At 36.3% G+C, this 15,678-nt stretch overlaps 1 protein-coding gene across 1 annotated transcript in view; it reads left to right on the plus strand.

Annotated features, from left to right (window-relative positions):
- BPTF (bromodomain PHD finger transcription factor) overlaps nt 1-15,678 on the plus strand; it is a 60,837-nt gene that overhangs the window by 3,985 nt on the left and 41,174 nt on the right. The window contains exons 2-3 of the mRNA XM_009323778.1: nt 213-478; nt 12,398-13,220. Of these exons, the coding sequence (XP_009322053.1) occupies nt 213-478; nt 12,398-13,220 (1,089 nt within the window). The remainder of the gene's footprint in view (nt 1-212; nt 479-12,397; nt 13,221-15,678) is intronic.

The raw sequence follows: 15,678 nt of genomic DNA on the forward strand, positions 1-15,678 counted from the left end.
CAAGCAGAAGGGAGCAGGGGCTGCCCAGGCCTCTTCCCCCGCCACCGCCTCCCCCAGGGGGGGCAGCAAGAGGAAGGGAGGCAGCGGCAGCAGCAGCACCCCTGGGGGGGGAGGCAGCAGCGGGAAGGGGAGGGGCAGGGCTGGGGCTGGAGGGGCAGGGGGGGGGGGCGGAGGAGAGGAGGCGGATGAGGCAGCTGCAACAGCCAAGGCAGGGCTGCCTCGTCCAGGAGGAGCATCAGCAAAGTGGTGTACGATGATCATGAGAGTGAAGAGGAGGAGGAGAGCATGGTGTCCGAGGAGGAAGAGGAGGGAGACCCCGAGGATAACCAGGACTCCGAGGAGGAAGAGGAGGAGGAGATAATGGAGGAGGAGGACGACGACGACTCTGACTACCCTGAAGAGATGGAGGATGAAGACGATGCCAGTTATTGCACTGAGAGCAGCTTCAGGAGCCACAGCACCTACAGCAGCACCCCAGGTAGAGAGTCAGTGGGATGAACTAAAACAAGTCGAGGGCACCCCACATGCTCCCTCTAGGTTTGCAAATACAGTCCGCACGCATTCTTCCTCCCATGCGTGTATGTAAGGGATGCCTGCAAGCACTCGGGGAGAGAGGGGTATGCAAATTAACGACTGGCAACCCCACGGATGCAGGGAACACTAGAAGATGCTTACGAACACATGCACTGAGAGGAGGGAGGGAGGGAGGGCAGTACATGCTGTAACAAGGGGATGCTTTGCAAATATGCATGGAGATTCTGGTGACTGCAGAAATGCATGATATACCAGAACATGTTGCAAACAATGTCAAAAGTGTATGGAGCATTCACTTACTATTTAAAAACAAGGGAAACGAGATGCATGCCTTGCAAAGAGGTCCTTTCAAATATATACAGGAAAGGATGGCTTGTGCTTGCAGATACAACTTGATGTTAAAAGGAAAGGAAGCACATGCAACTTGAAGTGGCCTAAAAAAAAAAAAACCAGCCATAAACACTGAAAATTTTCAGGCTCTTGAAATCAGAGGTATAACTGGATCCAGCATTTACTGGCTTTAAGACAAATCTAGCTTTCCAAGGAGGGAAATGAGGTGCATTGTTCAAAATGGAGATTGCATTGTTATAGTTTGGGGAAAAGTGCACAGGGCCTCATTGCAAGGGTGTAAACCTAGTTTTAGTTAAACACAAAGATTAAAAGGTGGAGGTTGAGTCAAAAGTCTTGGTTTTAAATACTGCATTTATCTTAAGATATGGCAACCTTTAAAACTCATGTTGGGGTTAAAACTCGTTAAACATCATTGTGATTATCTTTTTTAACCTCTAGTGGCAAATTTGGGCTCAAATTTTTAAGGCCTGTACTTCTGTTTGTCCTTAATTAGTTCATTAAACATGTGGGTTTCAAGCTTCAAAAATTCTTTTATCTAAACTTAAGCACTTTGGATTTATTTGAATTCATTCCAGAATGGAGTTCAAGCTTAGGATTTTTTTTTTTTTCCCTAAGTCTCTGAACCAGGAGAGTAGTTAAACTTAGGGATAACCTAGGAGTGTTTCTGAATTGAGCTACAGGACAACAAACACTGCTGTTGTACAAGTATTGGCCAATTTGGAAGGGGGGAGGAACAGGTTGTTGGTTTAAATGCATTGCATCTTAATAAAAAAGGAGTGTAGTTTTGAGGAGTAAGCTGATGACTTTTTAAAAGGGGGAAGTACTGGCTACTAAATGTGTAATTTGTTTTTATTTTGGTGAGTTAATGGTATCAGCTCATTATGTGGCTTCATAATAGTCCTTTAAAAAACTCTGTATGTCTGTCTATATTTTTTTTTAAAATCTATATCCATATGCTCAGGAACCTAAATGAATCAAAATAAGTACATACATTACTAAATGAATTTAATTTAGAGATAATTTTTTTGAGGTGTTAGTTTACCTGTTGCAGGGATGTCCTGCGATCGAATGGAAATTTTTGGCTATTTATTACTTTAAAGATTGAGGTCTGGCTTCACAGAAGAAAAAAAGTGAAGTACTCTCTTGACTTTTAACTCTTTATTTTCTGCTTCTTCATTTTCTGCTTAGTTGCAGTAACTTTAATTTTTATTGCTTTTTTGGGGGGTGCTTTTGTCAGAGAAAGAACATTTTTATGATTTTAATTGGCTAGGTCAGGAAAACATTTTTTACATGAGCATCCAGGTTTAAAATGAGTTCTACAGAGTATGGGTGTATTCAATTTTTGAAATGTACTTAAGTGTTTTGGCAAATAACAAGATACCTCTGTAGGCATTGTTGTGCAAGCGTAGACAGGTTTTATGTGGTATTTAGGTGTATCAGAAACCATTTTGATAATTTATATGTTTATTTCTCACTTGGTCAAGGTAACTTCAGGTAACTTTTTAAAGATAAGTTTAAGTGTAAGCATTTTCATCCTTATGTGCTTTTTTTTTTTATACTGAGTGTTTGATAGTTAGAACATCTACGTTGTTATTTTGGCAATTTACTGGCAGTTCTCATTAGTTCAGTATTTGCCTAAAGGTCTCCCTCCCTCCTTCCCGCTCTCCCAGACATGCTGTTGCCCTTTTGCAAAGAAAGTACAAACTTTTCATTCGATCAGCTCAGTCTGTGTCTTGTTTCTGCTGAACAAATATCTATGTTGTGACCACTGCTATACAGTGGTGGCACTAATTGAAATCTTAGTCTTATCATAATCCAGGAAGAGATACTTGACATTAGAACAGCATTAGTAGGCAAGGAAAAGATTCACCTAACCTCATATCTCTTTATCTGACAGCAGCCAGTGTAGAGAGAATAGGGTAAGCATATAGTGATGTGTCTTCAGAGTTCCTTCATGGGCTCCAGTGCTCTTTGACTCAGGTGCATGCTGAGCCAGAATTGGTCTTTAGCTATGTTTAGATACATTTTTTTTTCTTTCATATATTTGTTTTCAAACCAGACAAATTGTAATATACAGTGACAAAGTTCCTGTGGTTAACTGGAGGGCTTGAAGGAGTGTCTCCATTGTTTTAAACTGGCCCCTGACAGAATTGTGTGGTGCCCACTAGGTTTTTTTTCTGCTAGAAGAGATGATGAACGATTGTTCTCTACTTATCTTCCCTCAATCATATGCAGCCTGAATTATTACCAGTTCCAGGATGTAGTCTTAGGGGCTGAAGAGTTTATTTTTTGAGAGCAGGGTACTGAAAAATTGCAATCTCAATCGAACTCTCCTACCAACCAAGATTTTACACATAAATCACATCCCACTTAAATGGGTGACAGACGTTTTACAGTTTTTTCAAACTTACATTGAACATTGAATTAAAAGATCACAGTGCAATGTCTCTAGCCAAGAAAGGCTCAATTTTTGTGCTCTGCTGGGGAGTTTACAATATATCTTGAACTTGGATGTAGAATACTTTTCTACTGTATTATTATTAAAGTATTTAAAGAAGCAAAATCTTAGGAATGGTAAAATGCCTTTGATATAATGCTTAATAATGGTACAGTAAAAGCTCATTGTGTGAATGAATATGACATTTATCATTGCTTTTTCTTCTGCTGGATGGACTTTTGGTAGAGGGATTTTTTTTGTGTGTGTGTGTAATGTCCCTTCTCTCTTATCCCTTTGTATCCCCAGAAGGTAGATGTACTTTTAGGATAGGTATCCTATATATCTTGTATCACTAAACATTTTTGCCATTACCTGTCCACTGTAAGTTCTGCTTCAAGCTTGTCACAATTGGATTATAGATATCAAATATTTTCCATATGTTGCAGAATTTTAAAAGAAGGATTTAATCAAGATGCCTAGAAGTCCTTTATTTTTTCTGTTTCTTGATTTTCTTTATCAGAAACTTGGAAAACTAACTTTAGGAAGAGATATAGATCTAGATTTTGGCTGAGATAATAATCATCAGTCTGTCTAACAAGCAAATGCACAACAGTGGAGTTGAGCCAAAAGATTTGTCTTAAAATATATTAAATAAAATTTTCAGATGGGTTTTGCTAGTCTGAGCATTTACGGTGATTGACCATCACTTCTGTTAACCAGTTACTTCACCAGTGTGCTTTTATCTTCAGAGTGAAAGAATTTAACTGGAAATGAGGTGCTGCATTTTGTGTGTCTGTAGTAATTTTATATCTTAACACATTTTCATGCTCTTGAAGAATTGTTTAAGTGGAGACATTGAGATATGATGGTAAGATACGCAGCCTCTTTTGCCTGTCATGTGAGAAGATTACCAGCCTCCCAAACATCTTACCTAGGGTACCCTGTTCTCTAAATTAAATCTGGCATGCTCTTATTTTACCATTTAGTAATCTGAACTTTGACTTGTACTCTAGAGGAACTATCACTAGTTCATCATGCCATTCATGAAAAATGTAGAAGTTGAGTCCTAGCAAAGAAATCGTGTAGAAGGCCAAACGAGTAAATCTGTGGCTGATTCTGTTGCATTGACGTGCAAATTTGCAGTTTGTCTGAAGAGAGCATTTGTCACTTCGGTCATCTTTCTAAGTAGCTCTGTCCAGCGAATACCGTACCATTATCGAAGTATGTATGTTGTAAAAGGTAGAATAATTTGATGTACTGCAGATGAGTTTATTGTGCAAATTTTTTTGGTAGGTCTGCAGTAAAATTCCATAGCTGACCATTGTATTGCATAGAACAGGTGTAAGGTGAATAAATGTGGATTGTAGTAGATTGGGGCCCGCTCTCGGAGGTCACTAACTTCTGAAATCAGTTACAACTTATCCTGAGTGTGTCCCACCTAAGAAATTGTCTGTTAGCATGTTCCTGAAAATTGTTATGTTAGTGCTACTCCCCCCCCCGGGTTCTAGGCACAAAAGGGCTGTGACTCTGAGTACTTCTCAGAATGACAATGTGGGATCTCATCTGCTAGTTGTCTTGCATTAGTTATCCAAATGTTAAAATGATGCCTTAGAATATAGGGGGTTGTATTCCTGGCTCCTACTGAGAGTGTAGTGATGGCCATAATGCTGAGAAAGTAAATTCTTAATGTAAAATCAGTAGAGGACCCTAGTTTGATTTAGAAGTGTACTCCTGACAGATGTACAAACTGAAAAAAAATAAACAGCCAAAAGTTTTAAAACAGTTTTTAAAGAACACGAAGACCTAGTTTTGTACAACACAAGGCAGTAGTCAAACTTAAGAGCACATGTTGAGAATTTCTGCGGTATGAGTGCTCTCAGGAAGATGCTCTCAGGATCTAGTCTAGTAACTGGTTATTTTTTCATTTGTGTTTCAACTTCCAAAGCTTTTGTGGTGCTTGGAATGTCTCATTTTTAATGTTGGTTCAGATTTTAAGTTTATTCTGGTTTGTGGCTTTTTTTTTTCTTTTTCCAGGCAAAATAAATAAATTTGGGTTAGGTACGAATGTTGTGGAGCAATATTCAAATTGGAGCTGCACTTACAAGTAGTTACAAATGCATCTTATTCTTTCAGAAATTTTTTCTGGAAGAGATTACTTGACTTGTAAGGATTAGAAACATGTTGATTGTCATGATGGTATTTTTGAAAGGGAAAAAAGTGTTTTGTCTAAGTCAAAGCCTTTAATTTTGGCCCATCCCAAGAAAAAGATTTAGATTTTTCTATTTTGGTACTGCTTTTCATAATATATTCTTATTTTATGTTAAACTGAGTAATTTTACTGCTTTTTCTTCTTTGCTGTAAGCTGAGCAAATGCTCTCTCAAGAGGTTGACTTTTAATTAAGGAACCAGTTTGGATATTGCTGTGACAAACGTAGCTGTATCCAGTTTATGCATTCTGCTGTGGAAAAAAAAGAAAAGAAATTTTCATCAACTGTTTATAGTTTTCTCAGTGATATCTAACAAGAACTTGTGTGTTGCTTGTGCCAGGTAGTAATATGGGACAGCAAATGTCTGATTCTTATATGTTTATTAAAACCAAACAAAAATAGGATAGTCTTATTTTTATCTTATCACCTAAGTGCTGAGTTTAGGAGGGTAGTCAAAAGCCAAAATTTCCAGGAGGAAGGAAAACGTAGGAGAGGGCATCTTCTCTAAGGAGTACTCCTGCTTCCAGGACATCATATAACTGCCAGTTGGTCTTTATGTTGAGAAGTTTCTGTAGTGACTCATGATCTGGAAAACAAAACCAACCCAGTTCTATTTTACTAAAGATGGACTTTCATGTAAGAGTAGTGTAGTTTGACTTGACTTGGACGGGGCTCTGAGCAACCTGATCTAGTTGAAGATGTCCCTGCCCACGGCAGGGGGGTTGGACTAGATGACCTTTAGAGGTCCCTTCCAACCCAAACTATTCTATGATTCTATGACTTGTGGAACTTGAAGCCAAAAATTAATCTCTTATTGGGGGCGAATTGAAAGACTTTTCACTTGCTGGGGTCAATTTTGTGGAGTGTGTCTGTGGGGGGTTTGTTCTATATTCCCCCCCCTGCTCCTGTGAGATTACTGAAGTATCTCATCAGTCTGTCTTTTCTCTCCCTTATTCTCTATCAAGTTTATCCTCTCCACTGCAACTGTGAACAGGAACTCTAAGCTGGAGTCTTGGTGCCCAAGTGCTGAGAAATTATGAGGAAGGGAAAGTTTTTAGAGAAGAGAAATGAGACCAGTTGTGAGCTTTCTAATCAAGAAATGGCTAGAAATGAAGACCCGCCTTCATTTCTAAATTTTGAAAGGGTCAGCATTTAAACCAAAAAAGTTGAATAGATAGAAATTAAAAAAACATAAAGCAAGGGTTTGGGTTTTTTTAAGTGCTTCAGTAAATTCTGGTTTTGGGTGCTCAGCCTGTTACTTCAGTTCAGTAACTTCATTTTATTTTAAATATCATTAGTGTGTTTTGCTTAAATATTTGTAATATAAATTATTTTAATAGATTATGGTAAGTGTAGACTATAATTATCAGTATCTATAATTAAATGTGCCATGTGAATAAAATTGTTTACTCTTTAATCTTAATTACAGGCAGCTCTTCAACTAGAGAATTCAAAATAGGGAGAGGCAACCATTGCAGACTACTTCATCACTTTTGGAGACAACTAGTGAAGGAATGTGATTTAAAAGAAGCGTATGCTAGATAGAAGTATAATGCTGAGACACTCAAGATGATCTGGATCCTGTAAATAGTCCAATCGTGGCAGCAGGAGGCTATTGGGAGATCAATTTATCCTTCCAAATAAAGCTATGGAATTTGAATGGCATAGAAGTGGACATTTTCTCTCTTTGTACTGGCTCAAACTTGAAGGTGGAATTTGATTCAGGGATTTGGCTAATACGCAGAAACGATCTTAGAAGTATACGATTTACATGTAATAAAACTTGAGTCCATTTGGGGAAACTTCAGTGTGAGTACATTGACTTTATTTAATTGAGAGTAGATACATCTAGCTTCAGTTTAAAGTCTAGTCGGTCAGGTGGTGGTGGTGCTTAAAGGAGAAGTAACTTCTGCTAGTACACCTGCTCCGGAATCCTCTTGATGGTTTTTGTTTTAGACAAAGTAGTACACATTGCATTTTCTATTTAAAACAAAAAAAACTGTTGCTATGAGAAGAGATTTCCACAAATGGGAAATTACTCAGGGCAAATCATAAAAATGATTTATCCAAAGTTATTTAAATATACCAAGATAAATTGAAAAATATTAATGGCAGTAGGTGATGTAGTAATATAAAGTTAAGAAAAGAGAGCAACAGTGTAATTCTGTTGACTGCTCAGTGTGGTCATTACATTGAATTTGTTATACTATTTCACTTCCATATATTATTTTAAATATATATTAATGTAATGCACATATATAGTGTCCCAAATCAAAATAAGTTTGTTATTGTGTAATCATCAATTGTATAGTCTACACAAGCTTGCACTGCTCTCAAATATTTAAATTGAGGTCATTAAATTGATTTTTTTTGATCCATTTAATTAAATTTCAATTAACACTTTTTCTCACAGATAGTACTCAAAATTCCTGTGGACGGCAAAATCCATGACAAATGACAACAAGTAAAAAAAAAAGAAGTGTTGTCAAATCCTAGAATCTCTAAAATAATAAAAAGTAACTAAAATAATTTGCACAAACAAATGTTTGAAGAGACCAAAGTGTTTTGTTGTGGTGTTTTGGGGTTTTCTTTGTCTGCCAGTGAATGTCAAATTCAAGCATTGGACAATTTGCCTTGTGGAAAAGAGAAGATTTTCCTTGAAAGTGAAGAGCTTGAAAAGTTGGATGTGTTTATTGTAGGAAAACATTTTTCAAAATTTGAGGGATTTTTTTGTGTATATGAAGAACATTTGGGTAAACATGAACTGTGATCTTCAAAAACCTTCACAGAAGTTGAAGCTGCTTCTGAGTAGTGTGAGCTGTATGGGATGTTGGAACACTGCAGATAATTAGCAATGAAGAAATTGTTACTATGAGAATTGCAAACAAGCCTAGAGTTCTTATCTGGAGTTCAAAACTGCCTTTCTTCAGCCGTCTGAGCTAGTGGCAAGGGAGTGGGTTATCCACCCAACGAGCAGAATGCAAAAAATTTCAGCTCAAAACAGAGACTGTAGCACTTTGACATCATTATATCATATTCCATTGGCCTACACTTTTAATTTAAGTTCAGCAGCCACTTAGAATGCTTCAAGATTTATGAGCACCTTGGCAGAGAACGTCCGTCTTTTTCACTGGAGATTAGACTACTTGGGGTTTGGGGTTTGTTTTGTTTTCTTTTGTTTTTTAAAGGTATCTGGAGTGTTTCTTGAGATTGTAGTTTATGCATCAAAGAGTAATATGTTTAAGCACAAATTGTTTGGAATTTCTGAATTTCCAAATCACACTTTGATTCTTTAGAGTTCTAGGCTTCAAGTTCTGTTCAACCGAGGTACAGCAAATATCAATAACAAACTGAAAGTGAAATTGGAAAGAAAAAGAAACCAACACCATAGAAAGATTTGAAATATTATGCCACCAAGCCATTCAAGAAAAATACGTCTGGGTACCATTTCTTTCTAAAATATTCTGCATATTTTAATACTTCCCTTTTTTAGCTCTGGAAACCAGATTATATGCAGTGCAGGATTGTTCAAAGCAGTTCAGTGTCCGAAAAGACAAATGATTTGAGCCCTTGAGATGTGGTGTGTGATTTACAGTATGGATTGGGAGTGTTGAGTGGTAGGATATAGTAATTGTGCTGCATACCGTGAGGCGTAACACAAAGTAGTAGACAAATGAAGCATGCATTTTATAATGCAATATGTTTTTCCTTATTGTCTAAACTATTAGTTTTACAATTACTTCTGAAATTTCTGTGCTTTATACCAAAGCAAACATGAAAATATGTAAATTGATTTAAGTAGAAGATGAAGAGTGGTGTGAGTAATGCAACCACGTGGTTACATTTTACTTGCACCAAAGTAGAATTCTTTATTATGGTATTGTGACATACTTTGTGTCTGGTAACGCATTTATTCTAGACCTCTAATTGTACCAATATGCTCCATTTTTAAGAGGAAGTGTTAGAGAACTTCTGAAACTTTTTCAGAAAATATTAGGAATGCCTTGTTTTAAGGTTCTTTTTTTTGCTTGTCTGTTAGTTTGATGTAACAAATATACCAGTGTTTCTGTCTTGTGAAAGAGACATCAACAAAGATGGTATATGGGGAGTCTGTTTTGGTTTTTTTCAATGAAGGATAAAAATAATGCATAGGACAGTTATGATTTTGTTCTTGGAGTATAAAATCTCAACAAATGATAGGAAAGGAGGAGTCTTTGCTTCTTTCCACAGTGCTCCTTCATTCTAGTTTATCTTTGCTCGAAATTACTGGGGGGGTTTGTCACTTCTGATTAATTTAGGTAAACCAGGGTTATCGTTCTTGCTGCTTTCTTTCTTGAAGGGCTGTTTCTTTTATGGCTTTACTGTGTGACAGACACATTTTTCTGCTACAATTGCAAACACTGAAAAGAATCCTGGTTTATAGCTCTGCCAGTTTTTTGTGATATTTGGACTCAGTGAAGACCATTAGTGATTTCAGGGTATCTGTTCTGCATTGTTGTTGTCTTGCATGACCACCTGCATGACTGGTCCTACATCACCCTGCAATGTTGATGGACGCTTCAGGACCCTGAAGTAATTTAATCTGTGACTGTGCACGTGTGTGTTTTCCTTTGGGGTCTTTTAATTAAACCAACTCTGGCTTATGCATACATGATTTTGGATCATGATAGAAAAGTTGGGTTTAATCTAGATATTCCTTGGCTGTAAGAACGCTTGCTTTGTGCCTGGCTGTGAAACTCCTGTGTTTTTGTGTGTTTGCCATGATTAAACATTTTCCACTGATCTGTGCAGAAGCGTATTGGAAGACAGTCATACAAGCATTCTTTCATTTTCCACAGTCAGAACTCAAACTTAACTAAACTTGGAAATTTATTTTTATACTCAGATGATGTTGATCCATTACTTCTGTAATGGAAACATCTGGCAATTCATCTTCTATATTGTTTCAGAGTGTCTAATTTGTTGCCTAAGATTTCATTTTTTTAAAGTTTGAGAGGGAGAGATGTATTTGGTGTCATCTTGCCATACTAGCTCAATGATTGATTTATTTTTCTTCTGGAATCATTTGGCAAACTGTCTATTATGCATCAAGATGTTTCTTAAGGCTAGCTTTTCTTTTTGGTAACTTTTTTTTTTTTCCCCTCTTCAATGCACTGAAGTTTAATGGTGGTGTTTTCAGATTCAGCAGAATCTGTCTTTGGCTATCTGCCTGCCTTAGCAGGTCGGGGGATTTTTGGTTTGTTTTTTTTTTTTCCTCCCCACTCAACTTATTGCCTGTATTTATGGGGGTATTGGAGGGAGTAGGGTGGGTTGAGCAAATGCCACAGAGAACCATTTCCTCTTAATGGTAACATCCAAGATGACTGGAACATACTTTATCTCTTAATTTTTGAACCAATTGGGGGGGGGTGTGTGTGTGTCTGTTAGTCACAGAATTTGATCGAGAAATTATTAATGTGAAGTTTAAAATTCCAGAATATTGGTTGTGTCACTCTTCAGTCTCAGGTTACACAATGCATAATATATATCACTTTTTATTAAAGTGTGCAGATGAAATTGCCGTTATGGACAACTTCATTTTTTCTTTGGATTTTCTCTGTGAATAAAATGCATCCTGCCAACCACTTCTCTGTGTAGAATTGATAATTACGAAATTTAGTTGTTGACCAGAATCAGTATGCTGACCAGAAGACCTAAAAACAGTTTTCATCTCAGTTCTTGGTTTTAAACCAAGATGATGGTTTTATGATTAGTTTATGAGATTTTCTGAACTTCTTTTTTTCTTAAAAAAAAAAAAAGGAAGTAGGTTCAATGAGTACATCCTCATACTTTAACTGATAGCTGCAAAATAGTTGCAGGTAGCTGGATACTTTTTCGTTACTTTGATAGAAGATTGAAATATTTCATGTCTAGTAGTGCCACCTACAGAAACTTTCCTCTTTTTCCTTCTGCTTGGCATCAAGGATAGTGGAATTGAAGGGAAGAAAGTGTAGCATCTCATCTGAATTAGCATCTGGGAGCATAATTAATTCAGTGTCTTGTCTTTTAGGTAGTGAAACAGCTCTTCAGATTAGCTTTTTGTGTTAGGCTTTGTCCTTCCATAATTCTACCTCCTTCTCATGTTCTCTCTCCTGTTTTATTGAAGCATGGGGGTGGTTTTGGTTTGGGTTTTTTGTTGTTGTGGTTTGTTTTTTTTTTTTTTTTTAAATTGGGAGTTCGGGAAGCATTTTCATAAACCATCACATTTAACTTTTGTTTCTGGCTTGTAGGTATCCAGGAGAAATAGTCTAGTCAGAAAGCAGTGGACAAAGTGATTTAGGTTCTCTTTTTGTATTTTAATTTGGTTGAAACTGATGTCCTAAGTCATCTGCTTGAAATGATCTTTCCTGTATACTATTGCTGGATAGGAAAATAGCTTGCAGTATTTTAACACAAAATATCTGTTGTTTGAAGCTTGATTCTTTGCGTTTAAAGCTAAAATTCCAAGAAGAAATTATAAATTAGTCATACTGAATAAAAATGAGAAAAATTCTAAATTAATATTTTCACTGAGGGAAATGTCTCTTTAATTTAAACAATTAAAATTCTAGACATCATTTTAAAGATTCAATAGATGTGTATTATATGGGAAATGCAACTGCTCTAAGTGTCTAAAGCAAAACTATATATATAAAATATCTTGTGTATTTTGTACTTTAATTAACAGTATGAAAATAAGATTATTAGCTGAATTATCACATTTATGTAACTGAAGATGTGAATCCTTAATTTGCAATAGTTCAGGAAGTTTGACACAGTCATTGATGATAGATGTTTAAACATGTTGATCTGTGAATGGCAAAATTCTTATTATTGTTTTTTATTCCAGGTAGGAGAAGACAAAGAGTGCATCGTCCTCGTTCTCCAATATTGGAAGAAAAAGATATCCCACCCTTGGAGTTTCCTAAATCCTCAGAGGACTTAATGGTGCCTAGTGAGCATATAATGAATGTTATTGCCATCTATGAGGTACTGAGGAACTTTGGCACTGTTTTACGCCTCTCTCCTTTTCGTTTTGAGGACTTCTGTGCTGCTCTGGTAAGTCAAGAGCAGTGCACACTTATGGCAGAGATGCATATAGTGCTTTTAAAAGCAGTTTTACGTGAAGAAGACACTTCAAATACTACCTTTGGACCTGCTGACCTCAAAGATAGCGTTAATTCCACTTTGTATTTCATAGATGGAATGACGTGGCCAGAGGTTCTGCGGGTATATTGTGAGAGTGACAAGGAATACCATCATGTTCTTCCTTACCAAGAGACAGAGGACTATCCTTATGGACCAGTAGAGAATAAAATCAAAGTTCTGCAGTTCTTAGTGGATCAGTTTCTTACAACAAACATTGCACGTGAAGAGTTAATGTCAGAAGGTGTTATTCAGTATGATGATCATTGTAGGGTTTGTCACAAACTTGGGGATTTGCTTTGCTGTGAAACTTGTTCAGCTGTGTACCATTTGGAGTGTGTGAAACCACCTCTTGAAGAGGTACCAGAAGATGAATGGCAGTGTGAGGTCTGCGTAGCACATAAGGTGCCTGGAGTAACTGACTGCGTTGCTGAAATCCAAAAAAATAAACCATACATTCGACATGAACCTATTGGATATGACAGGCATAGACGAAAATATTGGTTCCTGAACAGAAGAATCATTATGTAAGTAAACTAATCATTTACTATTTTCTGACAATAATGTTGTATTGAATGTGTTTTTACTACATCCTGTAAGCTGCTGATGCCATATTAAAATTATTTTTTCTTTAGATAAGACCATTGCTTGCTGTTTTGTAAGTAGATGTCTAAAGACCATGTAATTAATCCATCAATTTTACGGATATATAAAAAGGGGAAAAAACCCAGGGCCTCTGGCTTAATTTTACTGTGCCTAAAGCATGTGAATGTGAGGAAATGAGATCTCTCCAGTTTCTTGTAAAAGTTACTGAAAAGTAGTTTAACTCTCTTTGTGATCACATGGTGTCTAGGGCACTAGTTTGGTGTACTATCACCTGCTTAGATGGTATTTGGCGGTTAGATACTGGTACTGGTTTGAGGGTCTGCCTTTGAAGCTAAGACTTTCATTGGTATTCACCATATCTATTAACTAGAAATGCAGAAAATGTTGTATGTGAACACTTCTATAGGTGTAAACAAAGTCAAAACAGCAAGAAATGCCTGTCTTCAAGTGATCTGCTTTGTAGATTTAACACAATTTCCTGTTACTGGTTGGTCTTGAGATACTAATGTATCTCAAAATATTAGGAATAATCAAACCCTTGTTGGTGAGGGCATTGTGCCCTGTTTTTTTTACCTGAAAAGTTGTATCTGAAATTATAAAAATACTTCTACATTTTTCACAGGAAAGTAGCTAAAGACTGTTTTTTCTTATAAAAGACTGTTCTTATGTAATTGTTCTCATAGTGGAGGAGAAATAGTATTTAAATGAAATCAATGGTATTGTTAATTTAGGAAAAATAAAGATATTTTACTAGATTTCTTGAAATACAATTTTCCATTCAGTATTATGGAGAAAATAAGCCACAGCTGGATACCTTAACAGAATTTCATACAAAACAGATTACAGTGAATGTTAAGATATTAGCCAGTGTCTTTAAAAGGGGTTACATCTTGCAAACAAGGCACTTCTAAGGACACATTTTAGTCCTTTAAAATGTAGTGCCCTTTCTCTAATGTATTGTCAGCTGATGCTTTAAGTATTAATTATCGCTGCTCTTTGTTTCCTGTGTTCTTCTTTCATGCTTGTAAAAAAAAAAAAAAAAAAAAAAAAAGAGTCCATGTTTGAGTATTTTTAGTTTCTCCACGTTATAAATGCCACAGTAGTGTCAAGTAATCTTTTAAAAGATGCAGGGAATCTTTTATACTCTTTTTTTTATACTCCATGTTTATACTCAATCACGTGCTTTACAGTCTGTGGGCGATCATTCAAAAAAAAAGCAGGATGTGATGGTCAGCCTGAAGTTGTTGATACCCTAATTCTGCCATTGCTTCATACATCATTTTCTACCTTCTGTTTCCAGAAAATGAGTTGAAAGTTTGATTTTCACAAAAAGCCTGGTTGTGAAGGACATGTAACTGATACTCTTTTTGCTCTATTTACCTCTGCTTTAATAACTTATAGTCAGTCTCCTCTGTGCATGATTTTTGTATCTTTCCTTTCAAACTCTTGAGGAAATGGTTGTTCTAAAGATGGGTTTGTCTTACTGCTCTACTGGACTGGCAGAACAATTATGTTCTGCTTGCTGTTAGAGGTCTGGGAATTAATATTAAAAAATCCAGAGTCACTCACTCAGGAGGTGATTTTAAGATAAATAGGCAGGCTTTTTTTCCACCCAATATGTAAGCAGGTTGGTAATTATTTTTGACTAAACTTGATCTATGAAACAATGGTTTTTTCCCAGTTAAGTGGAATATTTGATGTTCAGAAGGTTTTGATACAGGCAGTACTTCAACATATTTTAAACTAAAATAAATCATGCAGGTGCTTCTTGATCCTTTGAAATCTACACGTGAAAGTTCTTTTTCTCTAGTACACTGCTAGCAGTTTTTACTGCACTAGAAAAGACATCTTCAATGGTTAAATGTATTGCACTTTCTTTTTAAATGATTTTGCATTCCTGTTAGGAGTTCAGTGGGAAAATTATTTGTTTCAGAAATCATAAATCAAGTTTTATGAATGTAAGTTTTGTATCCTAATGGGGATTTAGTTAAAGAGAAAAATACATCAGTACTCCATTTCAGATCAAAATAGATGAGAACTGTAAGCAATACAGCAAAAGGAAAATTTTTATTGGATTTTCCATTTTACTGATTTTTTTGTTAGTGATTAAAATATTTCAAAACGTAAACAGAGAAGTATTTTTATGTTCACAAAGACAAGCAGAAACGCAGTTCATCCATTAATTGTTTCCTGACTTTCTTTCATATTCTCATGCAGATCATGTAGGTTGAAAGATTCTTTCCCTGCTGTTCCTATCCTTCCTGTTGCTGTTAGATATCATGCCTTCTGCTAGTGTAGATGTACCTGTGCATGCTTCCAAAACAAGTTCTTTCTGAAGTATGATGTTTGGATTAAAAATTTTTTAAATCCTCCTGGTGG

Source organism: Pygoscelis adeliae, unplaced genomic scaffold (assembly GCF_000699105.1).
Source record: "Pygoscelis adeliae isolate BGI_AS28 unplaced genomic scaffold, ASM69910v1 Scaffold75, whole genome shotgun sequence".
Taxonomy (NCBI): Eukaryota; Metazoa; Chordata; class Aves; order Sphenisciformes; family Spheniscidae; genus Pygoscelis; species Pygoscelis adeliae.